General features: G+C 35.3%; 2 protein-coding genes across 3 annotated transcripts; both read right to left on the bottom strand.

Moving 5' to 3' along the window:
• Positions 1-313: 313 nt before the first annotated feature.
• LOC133668522 (RNA polymerase sigma factor sigA-like) lies at positions 314-4,696 on the bottom strand. Its single transcript, XM_062088427.1, has 10 exons — positions 4,533-4,696; positions 2,770-3,643; positions 2,209-2,407; positions 2,017-2,109; positions 1,546-1,674; positions 1,272-1,325; positions 1,116-1,193; positions 950-1,012; positions 763-875; positions 314-610 (listed from the first exon to the last, which is right to left on the bottom strand). The coding sequence occupies exons 2-10, from the start codon at positions 3,459-3,461 to the stop codon at positions 502-504; spliced, it is 1,530 nt and encodes a 509-aa protein (XP_061944411.1). The 5' UTR covers positions 3,462-3,643; positions 4,533-4,696; the 3' UTR covers positions 314-501.
• A 1,375-nt stretch (positions 4,697-6,071) lies between these two features.
• LOC133668521 (dual specificity protein kinase YAK1 homolog) lies at positions 6,072-20,629 on the bottom strand. Of its 2 annotated transcripts, none has more exons than XR_009833746.1 (19): positions 19,847-20,611; positions 14,787-14,986; positions 13,553-13,706; positions 13,352-13,461; positions 13,126-13,195; positions 12,957-13,039; positions 12,789-12,867; positions 12,663-12,703; positions 12,422-12,544; positions 10,481-10,631; positions 10,164-10,278; positions 9,982-10,064; positions 9,810-9,884; positions 9,179-9,253; positions 8,164-8,975; positions 7,490-7,642; positions 6,801-7,087; positions 6,466-6,717; positions 6,072-6,384 (listed from the first exon to the last, which is right to left on the bottom strand). XR_009833746.1 is itself a non-coding variant. In XM_062088425.1 (19 exons), the coding sequence occupies exons 2-19, from the start codon at positions 19,991-19,993 to the stop codon at positions 6,647-6,649; spliced, it is 2,829 nt and encodes a 942-aa protein (XP_061944409.1). In that variant the 5' UTR covers positions 19,994-20,047; positions 20,159-20,629; the 3' UTR covers positions 6,072-6,646. The 2 variants fall into 2 exon arrangements, 1 of the variants encoding a protein (XP_061944409.1); XM_062088425.1 differs by having other exon boundaries at positions 6,072-6,717; positions 19,847-20,047; positions 20,159-20,629.
• Positions 20,630-20,847: the final 218 nt, after the last annotated feature.

Below are 20,847 nucleotides of genomic sequence, written 5' to 3'. Positions count from 1 at the left end.
TTCAGGGCCCGTAAGATTAATCGAGATGCGCACAAATTGACCCAAATACTCACATTAATAATAATAAAAAATCTCTATTTCTTTGTATGTTACTTCACTTCCACACAAAGTCTTTCCAATACCTTTTGTCTCAAGGAATGCTTTCGATGATTTGGAAAACAATTAGGAAATTTATGATTTTGGGACACAAAGTTGTTGCGTATAAAAGCTGGGTTACACTAAAAATAGGATAAAAATCATTCAAATACATCTTATATGAGGTAAACTTCAAGCTTCATATCTATTTATAAAGGAAATCATAAAAGAAAAGAAAGATTGGAATGCTTAGGGCAGCTGTAATTTGATAAAACCTCCTGCTGCAGCTTATAAGCTCTTGATCAGTACAGAAGTTGAGGGTTATATGCACAACTGTACTTGCGATTTATAAAAAAAGTATGAAATGGAAGATAGATCTCTCCTTTCTGTATATATACAAACAATCCATTGAATCACAAACAAAACTTAATGTTTGACTAACATGGCCTCCGTATTCCTCTTCCTCGCGGCATGTTTTAGTTTCTCTAATGCAACAAGTCCGACTTGCCTAACTCTTTCTCGAGACAACCCCATGCTGAAAAAGATTGCACAAATCAACAATCTGTAAGTTCCAGGTATATAGACAATAAAATGAAACCAAGAATTTCAAGAGATAAAGGAGCATGAATCACAACATCAGAAAGTATATATATATATAAGCATTCTACTGCTTAATATTTGACTCACCGCTTGCTAATGTCCTCCCATGTAAGGCATTCCTGATCTAAACCATGGTAAAGACGTATGATCTCCTTTTCTCGTTCTTGAAGAGTAGAATCAATAAGCTTGTTTACTTCCTCCTGTCAGCACATCACTCAACAAATTAATCCTTTTTTCTCTTATAATTAAACACACAAATTCTTGTTATCTTTACCTTCAGTGCCCACTCATCCACTCCATGCCACGGGTTGTTCTCAGGGCGATTATCTGCAATGTACTTCAAAAAAACAGAGAGAGAAAAGGAAAATGAGTCGTAAAAAGGACACTTGAACTATAATTTACCCAAAGGATTCGCAGAACCAGAGTTGAGCTTCACTTACACTATGGTGTGTTTCTCCTGGAAGACCATTCAACGAGGGGAATGCTTCCCTATCAAGCGAGAAGACCTTACTTATAGCCTGCATATGATTGCATTGTTGATTAACATAAAGCGAGAGCATTAGGCGATAGAACTGGTGGATTCATAAATCCAGTACCTCGGTAGCATTCCTAACTTTTCTTTGGGACATATTCAAGCTTTCTGCAATTCTCTGAAAATAGCAAAAACAATAAGAAGATAGGTAAGGGTAATATTGCTGATACATAATAAAACAAAAACTTTAAAACAAGAACCATCTCATCATCAAAGGAAAAGAGATTTAAGAATGTTCGTTCGTATATGGTTTACTTAATGGAAACTTGAATCTCAGGATATATATTTCGAGAAACCAGATTGCTGTTATTTTGGGCCAGGTAGAATAATGTACTTACATCAATTGATGGAGTTACTCCTTTCTCTTCCAGTCTAATCTTTGCATTCCGAATCAGGCCCAACCTTTCATGTAAATGATTAGGCAATCTTAAGGTTCTTGAATTATCAACTAAAGCTCTTGAGACACCCTGTGTCCCAATAAAGATGAAAAAAACGCATTAGTTTTGTAGTATCTATCACTCATGACATCATGGCCTTATAACCACAGCAAGAATAACACACATGGATTCAGGTAGGAGACCACCCCAAACTCATTTTTCTGCTTAGGGTTGCTTTGGGCAAAAACAGAAGTGCCATGAATGCTAAACTTGACATGAAGATGTGTTATCAAATAAAGGTTACTAGAATGTCATGGTGCAGAAGACTTGTGTGGTTATCTGTTGTAGGATATGCTTAGAACTGCTGGTGGTAATATCTGCTGTTCCAGTATATGAAGTTGTTTACAATCTGAAGGGAAAAATCAGCCTTACCTGACGTATCCACCAATAAACATAAGTTGAGATTTTGAACCCTTTGGAAGAATCAAATTTCTCGATACCTCGCAGGAGTCCAATCAAACCTCCCTGCATGAGAAACATTGCATATAAGAGGACGGCCACAAATCTACCCTTTGATTCATGGATATCAGCCTTTAATACTTGAAATGATGCGAAGAAAGTAACCTGAACAAGGTCAGCCATTTCAGCACCCATGTTATCATATTTTTGAGCAATAGACATAACTAGACGAACATTGCTCATTGCTAGTTTCTCTCTTGCCAGAGAACATTGAATCAATTTTGACTGTAAGTCAGCACGAGAAATCCTCAAGGAATCTGCAATTTGTTCATCTGAGGGCTCACAACCTAATCTCTCCTTTAGCCTGAAATTTCCAAATTCGAATAGATAGATTATACAGCAATCCAATGAAACAAATGAAATATATGGATTACATGCTTTAAAAAGTTGTTGAGTGTTAGCACATTAAAGAAATTAAATCATGATTTCTCTTCACATAAAACTGTCCCAAGTTTTGAGAACATGAATCAAGGTGGAAGTGATAAGGAAAGGAAAACTTCTTGCTATCCACACCGTAGCCCTCAATTATATCTGCCGTTTGTCACTTTCAAAATCTTACTCGAAAGAAATGCAGTAGAGATACTTATCATAGAATCAACAAGATGCGCAAACAAACAACTACACTGAACTTCAAGACTTCTCTTATCATTATTAATGTATTCTAACCTGGACTTGTGGTCCTCAAAGGAAAGACCAGCTCTAATTATCCTTGACAAGCGCACAACTTCTGTATGGGGGAGCACCTCATCACTCACTACACCCTTCACATAACCTTTCAAACGATTCTGCAGCAGATCTGGACTAATAACTGATCTTAGAAACTTAAAATCACTACTTTGTGACATAAATTTACTTTGGTTCTGATTTTTTCTCCTGTTATTCACCCTTCGTTGTCTAGCAGACACCCCAGAACAAGTGACAGGTATCTTCTTGTTATTTTTTTTACTTGTCGAGTCACTTGAGTTTGTCCTCTCAAAAGAAAGATTCCATTGCTTTTCTAGCATAGACTTCTGCAGCAAAAGGAGAGCTTCTACCGAATAGTCGAGAGCAGAGCTCTCTTCTTCAAAGTCATCAAATGTCTTGAACCATGTTGCCACATTTGAAGAAGCAGAAGCAGTATCCACATGTTCTTTAAGGGCTTTAATGGAATGTGAATTTCGATTGGATGAAGGGAAGCTGGGGCCATAGTTCGATGACTTTTTTGCAACTACTACATTCTTTGTTGTAGCGGTTGGATAGTAGGTAATCCCATGATCATTGGCATTGGAAAGCTTTTCTGTGAGGTCTGAATAGTAAAAGGAGGAACTCAAGAGCCTCTTTCCTGTGCTAAGTCCAATAACTGCGGCTGTGGCCATCATATATATAAGATAAATTTCAGAATTGTACAATAATCATCACAAGCTTTCAGAAAATTGATGATATCAAGTCTGCTGCTCTTCAAGCGTACTCAATTCACCAGGCTAGGTGCATGTAGATGTTCTATAGGATAAATCGCCCTAAGCTCAATTTGGTAGCCTTCTGGAATTAAAATCAAGGAAAACTGGAAAAAACAGAAAACAAACATTAGGCTCCTCAATATGTTAAAAACATTAAATATATGTTTGGCAGGATGTCATACAAAGTAATCGAGAGATAATAATCTGCATCATGCTCCATGACAGTTTTTACCAAATTTGTCTAAGTTCATCATATTCAAAGCTAACCAAAACAAAGAAACAAAGAAGTTCCAGTTCAAGCAGACCCAGGGAAACAAAAAAAAGAAAAGGTGTAATGAGACTTTTATACAACATATATATACTGCACAGGAGTATCAGGTCACACCCATGAATATGCATAGGATTAGCATCTTGCAACCACGTGAATACAGCTAGAGAGTTCAACTTTGAATTTCTGAAGATATCAATCTACAATCCCTAACTACAAAACCGAATATGATTGTATTCAAGTCTTAAAACCGTAGTTTAGTCTTCTTCACCGCATGAAAAACAGTTGAGCTATTGCCAAGCCTGAAACAGTTACATGTTATAGCATCAAGTGTGATGTCAGACCATGAATGGGGGGTGGGGCATCTACGATGCCTCTTACATTAACTTAGACCAACACTCCAAGTGTTATAGCAGAAGCTAGCCCCATCTTATTTGCGGAGTGAATGATCACAGATGGTGTATACCATTGCTGTTATTTTTCATGTTCACTATATTTTCCGATCCTGAGTTATTCGAGTTCTACTCTGTATTTATTGTCTGTGTTGAAGATTTGGCCAGAAGAACAAGAACATGAACGATGAGTGAAAAGAATGAAACAAGGAGACAACCTCAAACAGATTTCAGTTGAAAGAAAAACATGAGCAAATTAAGAGAGTTGAGAATTCGGTGACAATAGAGAACGAAAGAAATGATGTGGAAGATTCAAGAGCTGCTGCTGCATACCTGAAGTGGTTAGGAAAGCAAAAGGTGATGGAGAACAAGTGAGGATTCCGAAGTTAGCAATGAACAGGAACTACCTTACTACTACTCCTACTTTGAATGTATGACATGTTTCTCTTACAAATTTATCTGGCTGTGATAATCTTACCACTGCTACTATTTCAGCAGAGAAAATGGAGGGTTTAGGGTGTAAGGGTAGGAGATATGGGAAGGAGGGTTGCCATTGGCTGCAACAGATATTGGGTCCCATGTTCGAGTGGTGTAGAGACCGCCAGTTTTCTTTTCATCCTCTTGAGTCAACATAATAATAATAATAATATAATTGCATGGGATTTCACACTTGGCAGCCACACACCCCACCTAATAAAATAAAATATGACCACATCAACAATCGACGGTTGTGGGCCAAAGCCCATTGGGCCCATTCTTTACCCTCTCTTATCACGTTGTTTCAATTTTTTTATTTTTTTATTTTTTTCTGGAATGGTCTGAATTGAGGATTTTTTCCTTCTTCTTTTTGGTTTCTAGCGAGAGTAGATTTCATACGGATTTGCATATCTTTCATGGAGCAGTAGGATTAGCTTACCATGTACATGAGATAAAAAGATGTCGAGATTAATTTAATGGCGTGTTCAAACATGTAGCTAACTAGATTCCCTCTTCTTTTTTCCCCTTTCAATTACATATATTACAGCAAATTTTAAAAAAGGTTGCCGTAAGGATTACCTGCAAGATGAGTCATCGAGAGGCATGTCGAGGTTCGAATCAGATATCTCTAGCTCGCAACCACACATTTTAGAGATGGATTCCTCTTGCCTGCCATCGAAATTCCTGCTTGCAGTGGAATATCAATGAGGATGGAGACGTTTCAGAAAGAAATGAGAGTTAGAAGAGGAGAAGGAAAGAGACAGGTTGGAAAACACCAAAAGAGATTTGTGTTATTAAAGATAGTTTTGAAATATTGTTTTTAACATCAATTTTTACACAATTTTTAATAATTAAATTCAATTTAAAATATAAATTAATACCCTTCTCCGATAATCAAGTAAAAAACCCATGTATGAAATAGTCATTCAAAGCTATGATGAAGCTTTAAATTTACTTTTCAAATATCATTCTTTTCATGTATCATCAATTCAAGTATTATAAACTTTAAAAACACTAGATATTTCCTTAATTGTTAACTTCAGATCCTCAAAAAATAAGTCAAAAAATATATAAACTAGTTTGATCACCCACAATTATTAAAAAAAAAAGAAAAGAAAAGAGAATAACCAGCACATCCATATGCCCCAAGAAACATAGAGCTCCCGTGCGGGGATAATGTCAGAAAGAGTATCATATCACCATCACTAGAGATCAAGCTAATAGATTACAGTTATCCCTCCATCTACTGTTTTCAATAGAGAACTCCTTGCTCTCCGTGCCCCTACAAACCCAATAAGAAACTTGTACTTAATATTTATTTTTTTAAAAAAAAAAAATACATTCTCTTTGGGAAAGAAAATGAATTCCTAGATATTACATCGAGTTTTGGTCAAGTAAAACAAAGCCTGAGCATCATCTTATATTAAAAATCCAATATACACCAACAATGGCAAACTGTTTACTGCCAGTGAGCTGGAAATCATAAAATACTCTAATTGAAAAAAAAAAACAAAAACAAAAACAAAAGGTGGGATAAGAAAAAAATGACAAACCACCAACTTCATATTACAGCCTACAACAATTCAAGTAAATAAAACTCAATTTACACTTGGAACAAGAAAAGTAAACAGGTAAGTAACTATGTGACCTATGCAATACTCCAGTCACACACTTGACGTCAGACTCCCAGCTGAATTCTGCCTAGAAGCTGAAGATGAACTTCAATGATAAGTTTAATCCTTCACGTACATAAAATGCAATCACAACTAAAATACGTAAATTTGAAAACCTGAGATAGGGGGGTGTATCATGGCCACGGAATTGTTGGAACCAAGAAAAATAAAGATTGCATGTCGAATGATCAGAGTAGAAAAAACCACAATCATGCAAGCACAATGAATGAGCATGTCTCGGATCAGGAGTTTCAAAGCAACAGCCCACTATAGGTGGAAAATATAGGTGATACAGAACTAGGCAATCCTTCCAAGATCTTTTCTTCCTCGGGATGGTGACGGAATGTTATTGAAATTGGCCCTACGCCCTACAAAAGATTTCCAATAACAGTTAATACATTTCAATTCATGTAGCTCTAGCAAAGAACTAAGCAAAACAGTCAGGAAGTACCCCATGGCATGCTGTTGCTCAATGAACTACTTCCTGGAGAACGTTGCCCCCCTGAACTGAAGCTGGAAGAGGGGGGCTGGACCTTAATAGGATTCCATTCACTACCCCGAACAGCAAGCCTTCCATGACTGAACCGCTGTCCTAAACGGCTTGGAGAATTTGGTGAGACATGAGGTGTAAAATAAGAAGGCTTTGAAATTGAACGGCCATATCCAGCATGAAAATCAAGAGCTGAAGGAGGGCTGCCCACGTCAACATGTGAAAATCCATGAATAGGCCCATTTTGTCTGACATAATCATAATACAACCACAAAAGAATCAAGAATAAGAAAATATTTAAAATTAAAAAATAACACCCACTAATCCCTCCTTGAAAAACTAAAAGAAAAACAAAAAATTAAAGACAGAAAACATGAAGCAACAATTTCAACATTCTCATAATATATGCTAATCAATGACACAGAAACACTAGGTCAATTGACAGTTTTGATATTTGAATTTGGTTCACTTGAATCGTGAAAGTTCTTGTTGCACATTCATTTGCACCATATTTTATTCATGCTAGGTGCCACCAATTGCACAATAGTTAACTAATAATAATGGTAATCATGACTTGAAGTTGGTAATAAAATTCAGGCAGCCATGTGATTTGGGAGAAAGTTTGTGCTTTTTACCAACACAAATCATACCTTTGGTTTAATGAACTTGAGCTCGCATTTGAAGCACGGTTGGATCTTCCAACACCTACCATTGGATCACCAGAACCAAGATGCATGCTATTGCTAAACTCAGAGCTTAAGAAACTCGTATCTGAACCATCCTCTTGCAGAAGAAGTTCATCGCTGGAGTATGAATAACAGATGCCATACTAAAAGATTAAGCAAGCACATGGTAGAAAATACAAGTAGATACTATTTTAAATTACTAGCCCCTCCATATTTAGAAAAGAGAAGCAGCCAATGAATGTAAAATTTGCAAAAACAACTATTATCTGACAATTTTTTATGCTTTTTAAATATGCCTATTACTTGACAAAATACAAAATAACCTTCAACTTTTCGTATGTAAATTTTATATCAGCATATTGTAATTTAGACATGTTTTATTTCTTCATCTTTTTTTAATGTTTAGTCTTTAACAGCACATTTTACCCAAAATCTTTTTTTGCAACAATTATAGTGATAAACACAACAAAAGCCAACTGTACTCTTTTTTATGCTAAGTTTGATAAAATCATCAAAATCTGTTCCTTTCAAAGTTAAATTTGTTTGCAAATATATGTGAAGGAAGAATGCAAGGTATCAATGTAATCTAAGTGAAAATATGATATAAATTAACAATATAAAAAACTGTCATTTGTTACCTGTAATTAGGATCCCAATCCCCTGGATCTGGCAATGAAAGGTTAGTCTCGGGCTTATCATGAAGAGGCCCTGCACTTTGAGGGCATTTCATATTAGCAACAGGCTTAAACGAGCCTGGAATGCTCTGAATGGCTGAGGGACATGCTGCACTTCCACTGCCTCCTTGTTGCTGCATCCAGCTTGACTGCCAATGTGCAGGTGAACTACCAAGTACTGGAGGATTTCCCTCAGCTTGGTTAGAGCAAGCACCATCAGTTGATTGTCCTTGCCAATTTGACAAAGATGTAGACTCCTGAGATTGAGAACTTCCAGAATACCCCCAACGTTTTCTTCTATTGAATTGTGTAACTGCAGCCATTTTTCCTAAAGGTGATCCATGACTGCAGCTTCTTGCAGGGGAAGTTGGACCATAATGTCCAGGAGAACCAGCTGAAGCTTGACAGTAAGAACTTGGTGGAGTAAACTGTGAGGGACTGGTTCCAAGGGGCAGTGGTGCAAAATTTCCTGCTGACGGACTCATACCAAGACCATTTCCATGTGAATATTGAATAAACCTCCATCTTGCATCTGGACTATTTCCAAGCATTGACAGACCAGCCTGTGGATGCATGTTTATGCCAGATGGAGCAACTGGTGAATAATATGCAAACATATTACTGCCATCTCCATAGCTTCCATAGCTGCTTCCAAGGCCAATACCATCATTATAGCTACCATGGCTTCCAACACTACCATAACTAGCACCATGACCATATGGAACTGCCTGGAAATGAGGGCTATTATGCAAGGAAACTCTGGTCCTTCCAGGATCCTTCATAAAAAATACCAAAAGTGATGGTCACAATTTTTTCCAATTCTACTCCTATTACCCATTTTTTTCGTGTTTGCAGTGAGGTAAGGTATCCTCTTTCTTTCTTTTATTTTTTTATTTTTCTTGAAGGAGTTATGGAGGAATGTGTTCAACCCTTACTAGTTTAAAAATAATAGAAAATCCAAAAAGGAAGATGAGCTCACATTAGGAGAGAGACCAGCAGCGAACCAATGCCCTCCACCTGGGTGATGGTCCACCTTAATATTTTGGGCAACAGGCTACAAGAATAGAGAGATACGAGTATAATTTAAAACGAAAAACAATCATTAAATGTGCATCAACTCGAAAAAAACATATTAGTCCAACATATCATGCTTCAATTACATAAGTTCAATCTAAGGCAATATGGACACACATGCAGGCAATAAAATACACATTTTTCTGCAGTAATATTTCTTCTTCCTACTGTGTAAAGTAATTTCCTGGCTCATTACATGAGAGATGTTTGTGAACAGGAACCAACTACTTAAAACAGGGAGATAGTTCTCTTGAACTTCATAATTATTTATAAAACAGAAACACAAAAGAGCTATAAGTAAAAGTATGTTCCAACTATATGGACTGGGTGGGGCAAAACCAGGCAATAAATGGACGCTGTAAATTAGTTATACAACTAATCCAGAAGAATGATAAGCTGAAATCGAACATAGATTTTGAAAACCCCTTTGCATGGCCATCCCTGTATTAGAAGATACTCTTTTAAGGAAGATCACAATCTTGCAGTATGACCCCGAATTAAAGCTTGGAAAGCCAATTTAATAAGCTCATACTTACCATATGAGGGGTCTCTGGAGGAGGCTTGAATGGGCAAATGAAAGGTTCCCCAGTTACAAAAGGGTGTTTTGATGCCTGCACATAAATGAGTCGTAATTCCATTATCCAAAAGTACAAATTTATAAGTAATTTTTTACAGAAATTGCTCAAAACTAGGAAAAAGTTAAATTACCTGAAAAGGGGACCATCGTTTTGCAGGATCGAACTCAACAAGCCCCCTCAAGAAATCAATCAAAGCTAATCGAATTTGACTTTCTGTGATGTGGTAAACAACAACAATCAGCAGCTTCTAGAAATGATAGCAACATATTGTCTGAATTTGTTATAACTAGATTCTTGGGATATAAGAATAACCTTTCTGAATATCTTCCTCAGGCAAATTCTTCTTGTAAGGATAGTTTGTAACAATTGCCTCGAGGTTCATATGATGGAAATACTCCTTCCCAATCGATGGTTTTTTCAGCTCTATCTGGAAAGAACAATGAAATCTTCACAATGAGGAAGATAATAAAATGCAGAGAGCAATAGAGAAGAAAAAAACCCTTGTCCATTGATATTTGATATTAGCACTTCAGGAAAGAATTAAATAGAATCCTGTTCACTTATGAAGCTCTTTACTTTTTCTTCTATTAATTGATTTTCCACCTCCAAATATACAACAGAACACTTACAGATTCATATTCTTCCACTTTTAATGCTTGGTATGCAGTTCTTCCTCCTATGGAAACTTTGCCATTCTCTAAATTATGAACACTCCCAATGCACTTGAAGAACTTTCTTGCATTCTTTGCCTCTTTTAGAACATAATCAGGGGGTTGTCCTCTACAACATACATCATTTCAACCAGCAATAAGCTATTCTTCAAAACAATAGTGAAAACAATTAAGAAACAACAAATTGAAGCATAAAATACCACCCTACTAGATCCAGTGCTCTTCCAAGCATAAACAAATCACACACAAAATAGATCAATTCCCAATCACATAGGAAGCAAACCCCCCCACCCCACCCACCCCCCCAATGCATGCTTTTGAACTTTCATGAATTAGTTTACGAGGAGTCATAACTTCGAAAAGCAAGTTCAAAACATAGATGTGGAGGCATGCTTTTTTTAAATAATGCACCCACACACATGTCAATTTTGACTGAGTTGATGATAAAAATGGTATACTAATTGCATGAGCCCACTAGTTAACTTGCTCAGGTCTTGTTTATCATACTTACAGATGCTACTATATGTTAAACTCTCATAAATGTCGGTTTAATCAGATTGCAAATCATAAATTCAACTCCGATAAATGAATTTAAGGAGCTCTCAAAGGACACATGAAAGGGTTCCACTAAAAACTTTAAAACAATAACTAATAGCAGAAGCAGCCAAATTAAAAAATAAAAAGGGCTTAACAAACCAATATATCAGCCATCCAAGGCACATGGCACTGGAAGAAGCGGATAAGCTGGCTCAAGGATGAAAAAAAGGTCCTAAACAAGCCTTAAATAACTGATAGCAAACCTTTCCCTTTTTTTTCCTTCTCTTTTTTTTTGGAAGGATTCTTAGAAAGCAGATTGAACTACAATATCAAATACTCTACAGAAAAAAGAAAAGAGGAATAAAATGTCAACATAGGCTAACAAAAAAGATAGCTAGGATCTATGTTTTAGAGGCACTGCTTTTGAGTGGAGGAGGCGGCTCACATGAGGGCCAGTGTCTTCACAAGGCATGGATGTAAAGTGTTCAAGGTTTCATAGACCCTCTTATATGCTGAATCATTGAGAAATTAATGGAATTTCAAGTTTCATTTTTATGATCCTAGTGGAAGTACATACAGATGCAGATATTCAGCCCCCTCAAATCCTCTATGCTGTATGGTTGAAATTTCTTTGGGTTTTTCTATGAGTTCCATTCTATTTTTGCCTTGTGGTAGTACATCTATTCTGCCTGTGCCACCGAAGAGCTAGCTAAATATATTTTGAAAGTTACTGCACTTCTTGCACTGAGCCTTAAACTTAATTCAACTGATCATGTCCAACAAATATACCATTACAGGCCATTTGAAACAATATTGTCTATAGAGATTGGTCCAGCAAAGCATTTCACATGCTGATAACAACCACAAAACCAAAAGATAGGTGCACCCACAGGAAAGAGTACAACTCCTGCCTCCTTAAAACATGGGATGAAAAAGGTTGATAACAACCCACATATGGTCCCACTAAAAAGGAGTTGAGAGTTCGATCGAAGTCAGGTCAGCCAATTATTCATCCCACATGGAGATCCTAAAGATAGTCCGAAGCCTACCCTTCATTTTGCATTAAGTGGCTGTTATCAAGAGCCAAACATGCACCCTTCTGGTTGTAACGATACCATTGCACCAATCAAAGGCCCCTTACAGCATGAAGAAATATGATTTTTTTTTTTGTTTATGCACATATACTGTTATTTCTCCAGTGGACCTATCATAATCATGTCGTTTTATAGTTTAATGGCTGTTTTGTATCTCAAGAAAACACAAACAAAACAGAAAGGACATCAAATCCATATTCTTAAACGGCATGCTTGATATACTTGCAAATATATTTCAGGCCCAATTGCTGATAGAGACCAGACTTACCCGAGTATTTCAATCATTCTCCTCAAGAGATCAAATTCTGAAGCACCGGGAAAAAGTGGTAATCCTAGAAACAGTTCTGCAACTATGCACCCAAAGGACCACATGTCAATAGCTGTAGAATATCTAGAATGTATTAAGGTCCCAGCAAAAACCCCATGATTCTAGGATGAAGCATGGGCTTATACAGATGATAAAATATAATAAAAAATTCATGAAGCTATACTTTTATCAAAAAGGATACTGATAACCTAGAAGAACTTCAGGAGATCTATAGTAACGGCTCTGCAGAACAAACAGAAATGCCATCATAAGTACTTTACAAGTTATTAGAAACAAAATGAAAACATGAACTAGACATAAAGATAACCTGAATGTAGGAGTAAACAGTGTGATCTTCCATGCATGCTGATCCAAAGTCAATTATTTTAATCTCTGCTGGTTTCACACTGTTTCTCAAGATAGAAAAAACTTCACTTGAATAGAAATAAAACTTGATATAGATTTGAAACAAAACAAATCGTGAATAATAATTTACCTTGTGCACAGAAGAATGTTTTCTGGCTTCAGATCACAATGGATTATCCCAGCATCTTTTAATAGAGCCAATCCACGTAAAATCTTTTTATGAACACATTAAGCAAGAAATAAGAACAAAATAAACTCAGATAAAATGCAACATGGCAACAATTTTAAAGTTGCCATACCTGCTTAGAGAACAATTGGACAATGCTCAGTGATAACCCCCTAAATTGATTTATCTTGATAAGCTCATACCTGAAAACTTTAAAAGTCAAGTATATGCTGCTAAAAAGAAATAAAACAATAAATTCACATGACCAAGGATTCACAGAAAAGGTAGGTCAGAGAAAAAGCAACTTTTCCAACAAATGATACTGCACACTAAATGTAACTAAGTAGCCATTAACTTACAGATTGGTGTCAAGAAGTTCAAAACAGATGCATAAGTGCCGCTGGTATACAAAGTAATCATAAATACGAACAATGTGATGCTTATCATCAGGATCATACTTCTTGTTTAACTGGGATAGGAAACCGTGGTGTAAACAGAGAAATGTCAATACATATCACAGCAAGGGTGAGCCACAAAGAGTTGAAGAGCTTTTTAATTACCGTCGTCAAGATAGATACTTCAACCAGAGCTTGCTGATAGTAAGCTGGTTGATTTTTTATTATCTTCAGAGCAACAAAACTGTTGGTTTCTGCGACCCAGCATTTAGCAACCTGCCCAAAAGTCCCATGACCAAGAACATCTTTGACTATGTATCTGCAGATATGATGTGATAAATGAGTCATGGATATCATATTTACTACCATGCAATCAAAATTTGTGGGCTTTTGTTCTTGTCACCTACTGAATGGAACTTCAAAAGAAGGAAAGAAAACACACAGTCAAAGTAAATATTCTATCATATTTTCAAAGACTGGACTATTTCATTCATATTGGAAGAAGATAAACCCAAGGATTTAATGAATGTGTTAAATTTGCTACTTTCTTTGGATTGTCTAGAATCCATTTAGATTTCAGAATTTCTATCAAACTGCATCTTTCTTTCCTTCTTTCTCTTTTTTCTGAATTGGATTTTGCTAACTTAAACTTATTATTTTGTGGGTGTCAATCAAACATGAAATGCACAAGGCTCACAATGATTCAGAGAAGTAATGTTGTAGTGGGAGAAAAAAACTGAAAATATAACAGTCCAATGTACCTCGGATATTCTGTCCTCTGAAAGGTCTCTCGATCAGAATAATTTAATTCAACTGCCAGGATTTTTATTATTAGGATTCTGATTCCTCTAGCTGGTATAAAAGAAAAGAAAATTCTTCTTTTTTTTGGGTGAAAATTCAAAGATAAAACAGTTTTGTTATACACACATATGGATGCACAAAATCGCCTCAAATTTTGAAAAAATAATAATCACGGCATTCACAGAGAGAGAGAGAGAGAGAGAGAGAGAGAGAGAGAGAGAGAGAGAGAGAGAGGCTAAATACATGAACAAACATTGTACTCTTTGAATATAATAATTGCAGAGAATGCTTCATTGGAACAACTAGTTGGAATTGAAACTAGAATTTGTTTAATCAAGATCCCAACTCAGTGGAAATGCAATAAAAGCTGTTTATTTTTACAAAGATGTCCAAACAGAAACAGGAGTATTTAGCAAAATACGTATGGTAGTCAAGGATTCAAGGACATAAGGGACTTTGTGAGCATTATTTTCGACCAAACACCAATTCACTCAAAACATAATGCAGCACCTTTACTGTTCAAAAACAAGTACAAAAAAGAAAAATGAGTTCCAGAAAAATAAATGCAGAGGAATAAAAACAACAGACATAAACAAACCTTCTCTGTGTGTCTAAATTGATCAAAGCAAAGTTCACAGTCAGAATAAGATCCGAGTTCACATTATCATGGCCATCATTGAGGACTCCAGCTGATGGGCTGGTCAAATATCGTTTTGGATTTAATTCTTCTGAATATTTGAATTGTGGATTGCATGTTTGATACGTTTCAACTATGTCTTTGGTTAGTCTGGCAACCAACTGCACCATTAAAAGCTTACAGTCAGCACAAAGATGCCTCAAATAATTTCAAAGTACTCTTCTCAAAACAGAATTTAGTTAATAAAATAATGATGATGCTCACTTAGCCATGCTAGAAAATAAAATGGCAGTTCAAACAGAATCTTGAAAGAAGAACATTAGTCAAAAGGTGAGAGATATGACAGCAGTAGCATCATAACATGCATCCCTATAGCCAATGTTAACCGAAAATAATGAGTCCTTAACCAGTTCACACTGGAACTTCAGATGCTAATATGATGTCTGACTAATATCAGACAAGTTCATGAGATCCCAAATACACTATTATATGTTATCTTTCCAAGGGTGGTAAATTTGGAGGCTTACTCTTAAAGTTCTCTGGTTTAATTTGGCACTGTACCCTTTAGTAGGCATCCACACAAGAGAGTCACATATTTTAAGTGTCACACATGGAAAAAGATAAACCAGTTCTTATTAATAGTGCTCTTTCTTCAATCATGTCGTTATTCCCTTGCTCTATTGTGCATAGACTTCAAGAGATCCAAAAAGAAGGTTCTTGTAAAGACAAATAGGGAATTGATCATGAACTTCTAATAGTGGATTGTGGCAAATACCCTTTCAAAGTAAGCAGTTCAGGATTTTTTTGGTGCTTTATTATTATTATTATTATTATTATTATTATTATTATTTTCATTTTTATGAAACCAGCATTTTAGGGATAAAATGAGTTTAACAGAAGTCCTGCTAGATAAACAGTTGTGAGTTCATTGTGATGAAAATAGTATCCGCAAAGATAATTGATGTCAGCTCCTCTTAACTTTTGAGACTGAAATCCTTATAATTTTCAAGCTTCTAGGGAGATAACATAGTTAGGTACTCATACTTCAAGGAGTGTGTTATGAAACAAGGCTTTTAATAGGATTAAGTGGGCAGTTTAGCTTCTTTTTTTTTCCTTTTTATGAAACCAGCAGTTTAGGGATTAAATCAGGATTTTAACAAATTACTGCTAGGTAAATAGTTGAAGTTCATTGTGAAGTGAAATAGTATCGGCAATGATAATTGGTGTTGGATATAAAGAGGATCAGAGGAGTGGATAACTATAGAAACTGAGGAATTTGCATGCAACCAGTATTTGGAAGATTATAAGAATTTAGATATATGTTAGGAGTTCTTCTCATGGTTTTGATGCAGAAAAGAACTATATTGTATTTTTTTGCTGGACGATCAGTTCCTCTGAACTCTTGAGACCAAAATCTCCAAATTTTCAAGCTTTGTCGAAGTCAAGATTGTTTGGGCACTCATACCTAAAATAAACATGTTATGAAGCATGACTATTGATAGGAGATCAAAATGATGGCCCTATTTTTATCTTTGTTTTGTGATACTAAAGCTCTATCAACGTTGTGTATAATTCAATTCAATTCAATAGAACAGAACATGTTGAAATTGATATGGCTTTTGATCAAGGAAAAACTAGATAAGGGTACAATATGTGACATAGAACAATTATCTCACGAGTTTTTGGAGCAGATTGACAAGGTCAAGCCTGAAAAGAAGTCCGCAAAGAAACCCGAAAGCATCTTATATAAAGCCTGAAGTTACAATTTTCTTGTTTTAATTATTTTCCAAGTTAATTTTGGATTTTAATTATTTGTTTCCTACTTAGTTTAGGACTTTTAATTTAATTAGTATTTTACTATTTAGAAATCATAATGCTAAATGGATTCTATTAGTTATGAAAGTTTTAATTAGAAATCCTTTCCTATAAAAGATTTTAGTAATAATACAAATAAGGATGTCTAGTTTATTTTATTGATAACAAGATTATTAATCAGATTAAAAAAAAATACCAAAGGATTTTCTCTAGATTTCTCTACAGTTTGGTCTATAACCTTGGGGCTTGAGAATCCTAGTTTTATCTTTGTTGTACATTGTGTCAATATGTGTTCCCCTTGTAGAGTAAAAAATAAAATAGCCAATATCTTTACCAATTAGGCGTAATACTAAAGCCTTTGTTCTATATATTGCTTGCAAGATAGGCATCAGAGATGTCACATCCCATTTTTAACTCCTATTTTAAATCAATTTCTTAAAATTCTAAAATCCCAAAAATATGCAATATTCACACAATTTCTAGTTTTCCAAGGTTTAATTCATTGTAGTAAATAAAATAAAAATGAGTGTGAAAATAATAGCAAAAAAGAAAATGATAAAAAAAACTGAGAGAGAAAAAAGAACAGAAAAAAATGAGGTCTTGTAGGCAAGTAAGCAAGTCACGAGACACAGGCCCAAAAACAAAAGACAGAAAGAAAAGCTCACCGCCAAAATCTAGTGCATAATACCCTTATCCAAACACTATTCCCTACTATCATTGCAACCAAACAGTTAACTAAAAATAAGGAGCAACTAAACACACTCAAACTGATAACGCTAAAGGTTCCCCCAAAGCCCTTAATCATCACTATATAAGCAATCTATTCCCATAACTACCTTGCAAGCAATCTACAAAATGAAAGCTTTTACTACTACGTTCCTTGGTAAATATATTAGCTATTTTGCTTTTTAACTTTACAGAGGAAATACCTATGTACTCTCATTTATTTTTTCCTAGATAAAATGCTTATCAGTTTCGATGTTGATAGATTGGATAGTGAGAGAGTTGAACTCTGAATTTGGGAATGATGATGCCGCTAATCAATAACCTAATGAAAAAATAGTGTTCCCAATTAAACCTCTTATCAAGGCTCTATGAAAGCATAGGTGTAGTAAAGTGGAAGGGACTCCAAAAGAGAGCTACACCCTCCTAGCTTCCTTCTTTTGCATAGGGAGGCAGCTTGGGGTATGATTTTAACTATGGATAATCTTCAAATGACAGAAGTTTCAGTTAATGTTTTTTTGTTCAAAACAGTTGCTGAATCTAATCAATCTTTTACTTGCGTGGAAAAGGAGTTCATAACATGAATGAAGCTGTGGATTTGTCTTGGTCATAATTAGTGCAGGACAAGGAGTTTAAATTTTGGGAGAGGGTGTCACTATTATTTGAGACTATAAAGCACTAGGAATCTTTAGTGTTTTCCATATGTAATGAAAGAACAGAGCATTCAAAGTAGAAGAATCTTGCTCCTCTCGGTGGATGCTCTTTTCTTTCCTTTTTTACTTTTTGGGTTAAGACTACATCACTGGCCTACAGGGAGTCTCATTTCTTAGACTTCATTTAATAATTTATTTTGGGTAGCTTATCAGTAGCACAGTCATAGCTTGTATTCCCATCCTTTTCTAATTAACCAAATGGTGGTAACACTACCCTATTGGTGTCTACAATCACAGATATTTTTCAAGATGACTCGTATACACATCTGCAAAAGACTAATTCTCTATATTTAGACATCTAACTGAAAAGGCATAATAAACAATGTCCACCGAAGAGCAGTTAGTACACCACCAGGTGTTCAGTACAGTTTCCTGCCATCACATATTTTTCAGACTTAAAATTTTGCAATCCACTCATACTTTTAGGCTAAACACAGAAAAAAACTCTCTAAGAAAAACTTGCAAGTAGTTGATGAGCACAAAGGAAATCATGGGAAGACAAACAAAGTCAATGGGAAGAGATTGAATTTTCCCAATAAATCCACTTCGTGTAGAAAGTGCTTCTTGACATTTGTAGAAAGTTGTAACTGGCCAGTTATCGAATGTTTTAACCCAAATAAGCCACTTTAAAGGAGCATGCATTGCAATCCTTGTAATAATAAATCAGTATTTTCACCTCTCTTTCATTTCCCTAAATACAACTTAAAATTGACCAGGTAATGAAGCGTGGAAATCTAAGTTGCTCAACATCAGTATCATAGAAATATTAGCAGGTATGAGGCATGTAAACTAGAAGCTCCAAGAATTCCAACAATAACTCAGAGTCATAACCCTTGGCTCCATCTTTAATCATCATGGTCAATCTTCCGCATTCTTTCTAAAAAAATAAAGGTGGATCAGAGTCTCCCTGTCATCACAAGAGCTAAGAACAGAGACATATTGACATGATCATACAGTTTTACACGGTTAAAATTAAAAGGGTTGCAAGTGATGCTCCAATTTGGTAACACTAGCAAATTTCACAAAGGAATGCTTCAACAATGAGTGTCCAGACAAAGTCAATAGAAAGGATTCCCCTTGAAAGGCAGGATAAAGATCCTCTAAGCTCTAACATCTACATTGTAACAATCAATCCCCAGCAGACACTTTCCATGATTAATCCAGAGAGGCTTGCAACTCGCAAGATTTAGTAGTTTCTGGTCAAGAACATTGTCTTTATCATAACTCTTCTTTGGAGATTATATTATTATGTTATTCTTTGAAATGGAGAATACTAATACGGAAATCAGAATAATGTTTTAGGTATTTCAGGAATGTCATATGATATCACGACCTCAAAAGGCCTACACCCTTCCAACCATAAGCATTCTACGGAAGATATTCTTGTAGTTCTATGTAGAGCTTGCCTTCTTTCTTATTCATTTTTTCCATAAATTAGCAAAACAAACATCTGCCTTTTAATTAATAATCTCATGGACAACACAAACAGATTCCATGAACACCTGCCATTACACCTTCACAAGATTCTGTTTTTATTTTATAATTTCAAATGCAAAAACGAAGGCAGTTAGATACATCTCAATTTAATACATGTGCACTAGTGTACCGAGCTATCATTCACTCCATACAAAACCTAAATTTTTTACTTCCATCAAACCCAAAATGCTCATAATTCAGCATGCAAACTAAAACCCACATAAAACAACAACAAAATGAATCCAATCATCAACACAAACCAGAAAGACAAAAGCAAACGAATAGAAGACTTACAGGACTTCTTACGACAACACGCAAAGTTTGTCCCTTGTTGGCAGGTTCACTCTCCTGCCTGTATTGTCGAAATGCCAGCTGCCTCGGCCGCCATGGAACCGATGGCCCATCCAATTCCTGGGCCTCATTCGGACTGACCCCATCCATTGACTCCACAACAATAACTAAAACTCCCAGTAATCAAACTTCTATACCCAATTTCTTCATACCAGAACGAAACAAAAAGAACCCAGAATTAGATTGATGATCAGCAATCAAACCATCAAATTTGAGAATCAAATTGAGGTTTGTTTGAGAAGTTTAAGAAACTACCAGCAGATTCTAATCCCATTATCTCTCATTCACTCAAAAGAGAGTCAAGAATCAAAAGATTGCGTCGTTACTTGATCCATTGAAGCGATCAAGAATTCACGAAAAAAATTTCTAGAGATTATTGATATTATCACTATCGATTCTTAATAAATATTTAGATGAAAACCATGCAAAGATTGAAAAAAGAAAAGAAAAAACAAGGAGAAATAGTGTAAAATACGAAAAGGAGGCAAAAATAAATATGAAGAAGATAAGTTAGTGTTTTATATATATATATTTAATAATAAGAACTAAAAAGATTAATGGATGAATGGAGACAGGAATGGGCTGATAGAGAGAGTATAGATGGCCAGAGAGAGAGAGATTCTTTGTTCGTTTGTTTGTTTTTACAGTGTAACAGCAAAAATGGTTTTGTTGCAAAAGATGATGAGAGATTTCCTTTTTTCTTTTCTAAGAAAAAGATTTTTGTTTGTTTTATGGAGTCAAACGACCGCAAGCACTGTATTTACTTTCATCTTTATTGTCAAAGATTAAATTAAAAATTAATTTAATAAAATAATATTTTAATATATAATATAAAAAATAATTACAAGAAGATGGATTAAAATAAAATAAACAAGGAAGGATTTTACATTTTTGTAAGAAAAACTTCATTTCCATCTATATATTTTTTTGTTCTTTTAATTTAG

Source organism: Populus nigra, chromosome 11 (assembly GCF_951802175.1).
Source record: "Populus nigra chromosome 11, ddPopNigr1.1, whole genome shotgun sequence".
In the NCBI taxonomy this organism is placed as follows: Eukaryota; Viridiplantae; Streptophyta; class Magnoliopsida; order Malpighiales; family Salicaceae; genus Populus; species Populus nigra.
The sequence above is the reverse complement of the archived record's forward strand: the minus strand, read 5'-3'. Positions and strand labels throughout refer to the sequence as shown.